Here is a 10,909-nt window from a genome sequence, read left to right as displayed (position 1 = left end):
CAAGGGCCTGCCAACTACCTCCATCTTCCTGTGTCACACCCGGATACACAGTCCTGGCTCTGTCCATGACTCTACACCACGGACGGGTCCACTAGCTCCATATTCCTGTGTCACACCGAGATACACACACCTAGCTCTGGCCACAACTCTACACCAAGGCCTGTCCACTACCTCCATGTTCCTCTGTCACATCCAGATACACACTCCTGGCTCTGTCCACTATTCTACACCAAGGGCCTGCCAACTACCTCCATGTTCCTTTGTCACACCCAGATACACACTCCTGTATTCCAGACCAAGGACCTGTCCACTACCTCCATCTTTCTGTGTCATACCCAGATACAATCTTACATCTTGCTTTGTCACATCCAGACACACATCAATGGCCCTCTCCTGTATTCCAAACCAAGGTCCTGTCCACTACTTCCATCTTCCTGTGTCACGGTCAGATACACACTTCCATCTTCCTGTGTCACAACCAGATATACACTCCAGGTTGTGTCCACTACTCTACACCAAGAACCTGCCCACAATTTCCATCTCCCTGTGTCACATCCAGACACACACTCCTGACCATCTCCAGTATTCCACACCAAGGGCCTGTCCACTAAGTCAATTCCAGGAACAATTCCAATGTATCATCAGGAATGATTCCCTGCAACTCAGGAAGTCACCGCAATACTCAAACCTTGTACCCCAGGATGATATGTCACCCATGTGCACCAAATTTAAAACTTTTGGACTGCCTCTTAAAGTATACCTAAAGAGCAAACTTTTCCTTTCTTCATCAACTCACCCCACCCACCGTTATTTCTTAGTATATCACCTGCCCTTCCCTTTTAGACTGTAAGCTCTTGCAAACAGGGTCCTCCTTACCCTCTTGTCTAGTAATTGTACTATCATATTTATATTGTAAAGTGCTGTGCAAAACTTTATATATACTTCCAATGGAGTTAGATATACATTTACAACCAGAGTCTGGCCCCCTATTTCCATAGACTTCTAATGTGTTACAGCTATAAATCCTGGCTTCCAGAGTCTAGCAGGCAGTGAATGACTGACTGTCAGCTCGTCCAATCAGCATTCGAGGACACCTCGCCGGCGTCCTATAGGCGGAGAATCGCCGGGTGACGTATTGCAGCGCTGGCCTCACGACTTCCTTTCGCTCGGCGGCAGGGATCGAGGCAGCATGAAGGCGTCCGGCACTGTAAGGATTCTCGTCAAATAGAGGCTGGGAAGGGCTGGACGGGAAAGAAGTCTGTTGTTTTCTGCTCTAGGGTCCTTCAGAGAGTGTCTGTCGCCCATTATGACGCCTGCAGTTGCTTTGTGGCTTCGGAATGAGCTGCCGACACTTGCGGCCTACATCATGGCGGCTTCTAGTTCAGCCATGCGGCCGTGTCTGAGAGCTGGGTGGGAGATGGGCTCTTCAGGGAGGGGAGGTGTGTGTAGAACATACTACTTCGTTGTTGTGTAAGCACCCTTTAGCAGTGCGGAACACAGGGCTACACGTCAGGCCTGAGATATGCGAGAATGATCGGTCTCCGGGCTGCCATAGTGCAGGGACGGTTCCCTCCCATTCAGGGTCTCCCTCACTTGTGTCTGAAGGACTGCTGCACTGTGCTCGGGGTACATGTGCTCTCCACATGTTCTAATGCTGCGGATTAGCTGCAAGTCTTTCGCGTTATGTATATTTTAACCCCTTTTTTGTCTCGACAAATGGGGTCTGGGTTAACTGACATTGTAGCCGTCTTGTATATTTAAGAAAACATGGTCTAAATTAAATCTGATCTATGTAAAAAATGACACTTGCAGTGGGATCCCTGATCTGTAATTGTTAAATACCTTTTTAGGGGTACAACACGCAGCAATACCTGACTTATTTCTCCCCTGGCAGCTGGCACTCTTCTCTTTTTCAAATGCTTTGGGATGTGAGTGGGCCCTCGCTTTCCTTATGTACAATGCTGGTATAAGATGATAAATTGCAAGCGCAGGCAGCTTTGGGGGACCAGCCATACAGCACTGAGGAATAGGTAAGTATAGCTGCTTGTCTATCCCTTGAGAAAACAAGCTTTAAACTTGTGCAGGGGATGGTGCCCATTGTAAGGGGAATTTTCTTTTTAAATAACTCCAGGCAAAGCTTTTTATGAACCCTTGCAGTGGGGTTATCGCTGCACTGCAAGAGTTAACTGCTCCATTTTTTTTAAAAAAATTTCTAGGTGCTCAAAAAAAAATAGTTGTACTTGCCTGAACCATGGAGCTGGCTTGTTCTTAGACTGGTTCTTCCAGCCTTTCTCCCCCTCTGCTTCGGCTTTGGTCTGTAAAAAAAAAAAAAAAGATGAGGACACTGAGGAACATTCCAGTGCTACATCGGAGTAGGAGACAGGCTTCACTGACCAGAGGAACACGGAGCTGGCTATGTAGTTTGGCTGAGATCACTTTTTTTTAAAAAATTGAGCAGCGTTCTTAATTTTAAAGGGCTGCCATTGCTGACCACCTTGTGGAGACACTGGCTGTTTTGTCAGGTTTAATACTTTGGAGTTGTAGACTGGGAACAAGTATGCAGGTCATAAAGAGAAACTTCCAAAATCCCTAAATGCGTAGTTCCTGGGCAGTGACTTTAAAAGTATTAAAGGTGAGTCAGTATGACAGCCAGGCAACTGACATTTACAGGAGAGTCCATCAGTTGCTGCCACTTTTTTTTTTTTCTGTCTGATGACAAAGAGCCTTCAACTGGTTGTGAGGCAGGCTTAAAGCCTGTGAAATGAGAAAAAATGATCCCATTTTAGTCTAAGTCAAAAATGTTACACATTTAGGTCAGCGGGCATAGGTTCTGGAAAGACTCGGAAGCTTATAAAGAGAATTATCAGCTATATAATTGAATATACAGAGGCATTGTTCAACATTGTTTTTTATAAAAAATCTTTTTGTAACAAAAAGCTTGCTTCAGTTCACATCAGTGGATTAATGGGAATAACACTTGGGTGATGACTTGGCCGTTCTGAAATAGGAACTTTCCTCAGAGCCATTCTGTTTGATTATGTTCCATCATCTTCTGTATTTTAGATGATGTATTCTGTAAGATTCCAAGCCTTTATACATTAAAACCGTCACACAACATATTACTTGTTCACTATGCAGCATAGTTGGTAGGACGGTTTGGTGTTTCTAAAGACTTGGACCTTCAAGCAGAAATCCCATGGCTTATTTGGACTCTGTCTTTTTATCACTGTTGTATATAAGCTTATGGCTTTTCAGTTACCATAGAAGTGAAATAATGGTTACTAATTCCCATAACTTTTTCTCTTTTGTAGCTAAGGGAGTACAAAGTCATCGGACGCAGTCTGCCTACTGCTAAGGCACCTATTCCACCACTTTATCGTATGCGAATTTTCGCACCCAATCATGTTGTTGCAAAATCTCGTTTTTGGTACTTTGTCTCTCAACTAAAAAAGATGAAGAAAGCATCTGGAGAGATTGTGTACTGTGGACAAGTAAGTAATGAGAAATACACGACCATCAAAAATGACATTTTGTTTTTACTTAGTGTCTGCTGTATAGTGATTACAGCTTGATGGTGTTTTGCAATAAAGGTAAATTCATCTAACAGAACACCTAAGACATTTTCAGACTGTTGGGGCCAAATGTGAAGAGTGCACACAAAACCCAAAGATTATTAATTTGTTGTGTAATAATCTTGTCTGGTGTGCGCACAGCAAATGTACTTTGTCGCCTTTCAAGAGCTGACGTGCCTATGAAAGTGAAACTGAAGGTTCCACACTTGTAGTTTTGATATAAATTGTCACTTTTAGGTAGATTTTATTGCATTGTTGCCATAGAGAGCTTTGTTTTATCTTGACCAATTATGCTTATGCTGCTCGGGGTGAAACTCTTATGATATAGCTACTAAACTAAATACCTGCTGGTTTTGTAAGCACTAGCACCTAGGCATTAGGCTGGGTTCACACCTGGGCGTACAAAATATGTGTGTTTTTACAGCGATTTGCGGTAAAAGAAACGCACGTTTCCGAGGGCTATCCGGCTGTATCCTAATTGATACGCGCGGCAAATACGCCCCAAAGAAGCTCCTGTACTTCTTTGGGCGTAGGGCTTTTTGCAGCGCGTTCCTACGTGCTGTAAAACGCCCAGGTGGGAACCATGCCCATAGGCAATTATTGGTTTTCACATGTTGAGCGTTTTACAGCACGTAGGAACGCGCTGTAAAACGCCCAGGTGTGAACCAGGCCTTACCATCACTATTTTAAAAAGTAAAGTCACCCCACATGCTGCCCTCACAGTTGAGCTTACACTCAGAGATAAGCTTGCTGAAAAATCCTCCACATTTGACACTTGCTGGAGAGTTGAATACCTAGTCCCTTCTGTGGACAGGTTTCATCCAGTGTCACTACAGGTCATAGTGACATAGGGGCTGACGGAAGGAACCATTGAGTTCTGCAGGCTTCCAGGCATTAGGGCACCCCCAAAAGTGTCAGATGCATAAGATTGGTTTAGCAAGCACTCTATTTTTAGCATTAGGAGAGAGAATGCAAACTGGCCTTTTTAAATTCTGCAGTTGCCATTTGTGACTTAGCTAAACAGTTTCTTTAGGGACATTGCACAAGAAATAAACAATTTGTACACTTAGCTTTAATTAGATGTTAATACAGAGATTGATGCATTTCTTTTTGTACCCGGTTACCTTTTCCAGGTTTTTGAGAAGTCTCCACTGAGGGTGAAGAACTTTGGCATCTGGCTACGCTATGACTCCCGTAGTGGAACACACAATATGTACAGAGAGTACAGAGACTTGACTACAGCTGCTGCTGTGACACAGTGCTGTAAGTAATTTAGGAGTCACTTAAAGCAAGGCATATGTTTCTGCAGTTGCAGAATTTTACCTCTAAATGAAATGTCTGAAAAAGGCCATTTCATGTTTGAAAGCTTTGATTTTTATTGCCAATACTTAGGATTTTATCAGTTTTAAGGTGGGCTTTGTAGTAAGGCAGACATTTGGTATGTACTAAAAGGATTTCTAGGAACACACCTAATAGACAGCCAGGAGCAGTTTCCCAAACCACTTCACAATAATGGAGGGATTTGCAAAAGGCAAGCTTTGTGTCGTTAGCTGAAGAAGCTCTGTGGCTTCATGTGCATGACTGGTAACTCCGTGACCCATATTGGTTTAAAAAGATTTGTGATCCAGAAATTCATAGTAGACCATTTAATTAGGTCTGAGAGTTCTTGATCGTTGGAACCCACAATACCTCAGCTGTCATTAAAAAAAATTGAAGCACACAGCCCTCAGCTCTCTACTCCTGTAGTGGTCTGATGATATGGCGATGTTAGTCCAGCCATCATGGTACACAGGAAAAGTGCTAGCCTGCCATGAAGTCTCTGCATATTTAAAGTAGAACTAAAAATTTGACGGGTGTTCCAATCCCTCTCCATTCTATATAAAACGTTTTGCTTCAGTCGCACTTTTAAGAACTAGCAGGTAGCCACATGCATTTCAATGCTTTTGTCAACAGACAAGGGACTGTAGGCTTATGAAATGCTTTGTCAGTGGTGGTAGACTCTGGGTGTATATCAGGTGTTTATTTTAAGATGGGCAAATAGATCTGCATGTCAAATTGAATTTTCACATACACCTCGGATATCGTCCATCCATACTATGTGGGCAGCTGTAGGCTACTTGCTCTGCATTTTAGTTTGTATTATTTGCAACTTTGAATAGTGTTGGGCAGATAGAAAATGATTTAGCTGCAAGGAGTCGGTAGATCAGTGCTTCCATGGGTACATTTGTCGATGGAATTTTAATTTACATTCCCCAGTTAGCAGCAAGGAGTGCACACAGAGTGGTGCTCCTAGCTGTTGGGCTATTCTGTCAGACAACTGTGGTGGGAATGAACAATGAGGAACCAATAAGCATGGTTCATTGTCATGTAATCACCATGACAACCAATCATGGTGATTACATGGAGGCCACAGACAAACTTCCAGGTGGACTTAAGGGTATGCAAATCAGTCATGCAGGTAATGTCAAGTTAACAGACACGTACTATTAAACGTGTCTGTTAACTTGACATTCGAGATTGTGTACTGTGGACAAGTAATGAGAAATACACTACCATCAAAAATGACATTTTGTTTTTACTTAGTGTCTGCTCTAAAGTGATTACAGCTTGATGGTATTTTCAAATAAAGGTAAATTGATATAACAACACCTAAGACATTTTCAGACTGTTGGGGCCAAATGTGAAGAGTGCACACAAAACCCAAAGATTATTAATTTGTGTAATAATCTTGTCTGGTGTGCGCACAGCAAATGTACTTTGTCGCCTTTCAAGAGCTGACGTGCCTATGAAAGTGAAACTGAAGGTTCTACACTTGTAGTTTTTAAATTGTCATCTACAAATGAATGACCTCTGGTCATTAAAGGTTTATAAAGTTATCCTTTTAGGGGCTTAATATGTATTCTTGATTTAAGGTCCCCTTTTATTTTAGCAGTTTTTGGGGTTTTTTTTTTCCTTTCACATTTTCTTATTACTTTTGGTTGCAATTTGTACTACCTTGACTGCAGAATTTTTCTCAGTTTTTGCCTGGATTCCAAAGTTTGCAAACTGGTAAGACCTGAACTACGATCAAGTCAGTTTGGGGTTGAGGCACTAGAGAATGCAATACATTGGATAGGATGTTCAACTCTTGATATTTAGAATGTTCAGTTGACATTTTAGGTTTTGTATCCAGCGCTATAATTCCATGTTGGTGTTGGGAAACTTATGCTGACAATATTTAAGCTTTACTCTCTTTTCTGCAGACCGTGACATGGGTGCACGACATCGTGCTCGTGCCAACGCCATTCAGATCATGAAGGTTGAGGTGATTCCTGCCAACAAGTGTCGCAGACCTGCCATCAAGCAGTTCCACGTAAGTATAGCACATCTTCTGCAAACCTTGTGTAACCATATAGAATAATGACCTGTTCTGTTTCAGGAAAAAAGGTTTAGGGCATGGTCCTCAAGGAGTACATGCTCCCTTTTCTTTAGTTTCCCTGTTACTCCTTTTAGCCATTAAAGCAGAGGTATAGCGAGGGATTAAAAAAAGCCTTCTGGAGCTTTTAGCCATATTGTGCTAGTATGCTTGACATATTGGCACATTATAGCAGACCTGCCTGCCAAAGTGATTTCTTTCAGCGCTGAGCTCCTCCCTTGCTGACATTTCCATCTTTTGTCACAGTCTTCTGGGTTCCGCTTCAGCTGTTTGTCTGGGCCCCAATGATGTAGCTCCCGCACATGCGCCTAAAATAGTTTATCTCTGCATGCCAAGCCTGTGTGGTCTGGTGTACAGGGAAATGGGATTTTTCCCTTGCTTCTGGCAGTAAGGGATTATAGGAAAGTAGAGTATATACTACTGGGGGACCAGGCATTACAACAATCCTATTGCTTTGTTCTGCACATGACCGTTTAAGGACAGCCTCAACCTTTGCTATTACCTGTACCTGATCAAGACAAATCAGTGGCTATGGGGGACTCAAGAGATTAACACACTTGGGATTGTTTTTCTGCCCAGATTTAAGCTGCCCATTCCTCTTGATCAGAATGACATTTGGCATCATGGGTGTTAGGAGAGGCAAATTATTATATTAACACATACATTTGTTTTATCAGCAGTTGCTATAAATAGTCATGCTAACAAATGTAAGCGGGTTAAGCTGTGACAGTTTAAAATGAAATGTTGAATTAATATTTGTAGAGCAAGCATTGATCCTTTGTCTTTTAAGTCGGCATCTACTTACACATTTTTACAAATAAAACAAATTGGGTTAGACATTTGGATCCTGGTAGATACGTTGTACCTGGGCAGTTTACCTTTTGAGATGTAGCTTGGGGAATAGTTGGGTTCTTGGCCTCTAAACTTAGTAGTATTGCACTTGTGTAATGTTAACAAAGAAAATGACAAATGGTTTGTATTCTAGGATTCGAAGATCAAGTTCCCTCTGCCACACAGGGTTCTGCGTCGCCAGCACAAGCCCCGCTTCACCACCAAGAGACCAAACACTTTCTTTTAAGCAAGTCAAGAACTGGCTCCTTACTTTCTGGTCAAATAAAATTATTTGTGAAAAAAAACCCCACATGTCATTATTTGTCTTGATTTTTAAACCCTCTTTTACTAGTTTTGCCAATAGAACAATTGCAATAGGAAACAATGCAGTTTCAACAAAACCTTTTGAAAAACCTTTACTGCTGAAAAGTATTTTTGGGTGTCCAGCAGTGAGTAAAGTTTTAGAAAACAAAATACATTTTCTCTTGTGGTGCATATTTTGTTGCGGTAACATGTAAGACTTGGCATTTTGAATGACACCCCAATGCAACACAGACGTTACTAGTGCACAGCATAAACAAAAATACTACCAGTCAAAACCTGTTGTGCCTTGGCAACCCAGGCAAAATAAATATGCTGCCTTAATGCAGTGTATGTGCAGAAATCCACCACAATGCAGTGGAGTAGTGTGAATGGGCCCTTTAAGGCCACACTCTGGGCAGAATGATAATTACACACGAATATTAATAGTTGGGTGTTGTGAAGAGTTGCAAGGTAGAAATATCTTACCGTGCAGAACGCTGAGCTTCTGGGCACTGAAGAATACAAGACATTCTGGGATTGGCAAAAGAGATGTCTCATCCCCTCTCTTCCAATTCACAGAATGTCTTGTACTTAAAAGAAACGGGATGCATCGCTCCCTCTTCAGTGAATGGGATCTGAGCAGGGATGGCCTGCTGCAAGGTATGATATTTCTACTTTGCAGCTGCTCTGTTTTTTAATGATAAATGACATACCCAGTCCAATTTTCATTCTGCCTGTAGTGTGGCTTTAACCCCTTAAGGACCCTTTTGCTGCCAAGGCCTTTTTTTTTTCATTTTCTGCACACATTATAATTCACATTACAATTCCAAACCCCCAAACATGTTCAGAAAGCCAAGACTGTAGAATTAAATGGGGGCAGTTGGAAATTTTTATGTTGCATGATGGCGCACTTGTTCAATTTAGTGCTTCAAAGCACAACATAATACCCATTTATTTGGTAAACTAAAAGATGAGGTTACGACGAGTAGATGCCAAACATGCCCGGGTTAAAAATTGTGTGCGTATGTGAAACTGACAAATTTCAGTGCCCCAAAAAGTCCATGGACGACGCTTTTAAGAACCCCTACAAGTCATCAATTTAGAAATGCACATAAATATTGGCCCTAGAATTATTGCTCTCTAGCATGTGCGGCAACACCCAGCATGTGTAGCACGTCGACTGGTGTTTATAAGCGCATGCTTGTGGGCGACTTAACCACCTCCGGGCCGGCCATAGTAAAAAAACGGCCGGCCCGAGCTCTCTAGATCTGAGCGGGCGTCTTTAGACGCGCCGCTCGTGGAATAAACGTCAGTCAAAGTACCGCAGCGCTGAATACTGAAAAATGGCCTGGCCAGGAAGGGGGGTCTAAACACCTGGTCTTGAAGTGGTTAAAGTAAAAAAAAAAAAGAGATGGCAATTTAAAAAAAAAAGTTTTGTATCACTTAGGGGAGCTTACAAGCCTCCCGTGTGATAGCATATTGGTGGTGACAGGTACCCTTTTAAGGTGATACTGGAGGTCCAAAACACTCCTAGTGTCACATTTCCACTTTAAATACGCTATTGAAGTGCAGATCGCACTTCAATCGCTTATTGCTCGACTTCAGGAGCCCAGCAATGATGCCTCAGGGACCGGAAGTGATGCAATATGCGTCACTCCCGGTCTCAGAACGGCGAGGAAATCAGTGAACAGACGTTCGCCGCGCTTCTCCCCAGCTTCCCACCAATGCCAGAGATGCTGGGTCTGCAGGAGTGACAGTGGAGCCCGGGTTAATACTACGGAGGGGCAGGCACTTAACCGGCCCGTAGAAGCGATCTGACAGCTGTTGAGCTGCCAGAATCACGTCTATCGTAAAGCAGACAGCCGGTTCTACAAATGTTAACAGTATATTTAAACAGGCCTGCTGCCAATGACCTACTATGTACGCCACTAGTCGCTAAGGGGTTAAGTTGGATTACACCTCCAGGAAGCTTTGTTTTGTTTTAAAGTGCATTTCCACTTGTGCAGTAAAAATTGAGAACTCTGTCTTATCCTACTCACACCGCATAAAGAAAAAGATGGCTTATTTCACGGAGCTCTGTCCTAATGGAAAGGCCTAGGACTGAAATTTGAGGATTGTGTTCCCCATCATTTCATTCACCTACAATGAAGAAGCCACCTCGGACCCCTCACAGACTCTCCTAACTGCAAAGAAAGATATAAGTAGAAATGTTAAGCCTTCAACCCTAACCCAAATAAAAGTTTAAGCTGCAAGAGCCATTTTTTAAAATAAATATCTATAGCTTATGTGAATGGGGACAAATGTAACACCTATTTTATCACAATTGCTACTCGTGTCCATACCATGTGCTTTACGTATGGATTCAAAATCCCGAATGTTTGAAAGGGTTAAATTACAGATAAGTAAATAACTGCTACGTAATGTATACAGGTATATAAACTGCTGAAGCAAGTTCAAGACTGAACTGGCTTCAACCAACCCATTCTAAAAAAATAAATAAAGCTGCCTTCGTTTCCTGTTTCTTATATTTTATTTGTTACAGTTATTTATATAGCGCCGACAATTTATGCAGCACTTTTACATAGTTGCACATTCACATCAGTCCCTACCCTCAAGGAGCTTACAATCTACGGTCCCTATCTCACATACATACATACATACATAGAGGGCCAACTTAGAGAGGTGCCAATTAACCTTCCAGCATGTCTTTGGAGTTTTAAAAATGCTAATCGCTCCTTGCTGCCATGCTGATCCAGAGTCATTAGTACTTGGGGTTAGGCTAGGGCTA

At 42.4% G+C, this 10,909-nt stretch overlaps 1 protein-coding gene across 1 annotated transcript; it reads left to right on the top strand.

The window, feature by feature from the left end:
- Nucleotides 1–1,128: 1,128 nt before the first annotated feature.
- Nucleotides 1,129–8,123, top strand: RPL18A (ribosomal protein L18a). Its single transcript, XM_018563386.1, has 5 exons — nt 1,129–1,207; nt 3,312–3,491; nt 4,706–4,835; nt 6,815–6,924; nt 7,973–8,123. Exons 1-5 carry the CDS (start codon nt 1,190–1,192, stop codon nt 8,063–8,065), a joined length of 531 nt encoding a protein of 176 aa, XP_018418888.1. The 5' UTR covers nt 1,129–1,189; the 3' UTR covers nt 8,066–8,123.
- The last annotated feature ends 2,786 nt before the right edge of the window (nt 8,124–10,909 follow it).

The sequence above is a fragment of the Nanorana parkeri genome, unplaced genomic scaffold, assembly GCF_000935625.1.
Source record: "Nanorana parkeri isolate BGI_ZX_2015 unplaced genomic scaffold, ASM93562v1 scaffold661, whole genome shotgun sequence".
In the NCBI taxonomy this organism is placed as follows: Eukaryota; Metazoa; Chordata; class Amphibia; order Anura; family Dicroglossidae; genus Nanorana; species Nanorana parkeri.
The sequence above is the reverse complement of the archived record's forward strand: the minus strand, read 5'-3'. Positions and strand labels throughout refer to the sequence as shown.

Bases quoted from the DNA above. Each gene is read 5' to 3' on its own strand.
- RPL18A (XM_018563386.1), top strand. The intron at 3,492-4,705 runs GTAAGTAATGAG...TACCTTTTCCAG, and splicing joins AGATTGTGTACTGTGGACAA to GTTTTTGAGAAGTCTCCACT. The intron at 6,925-7,972 runs GTAAGTATAGCA...TTTGTATTCTAG, and splicing joins CTGCCATCAAGCAGTTCCAC to GATTCGAAGATCAAGTTCCC.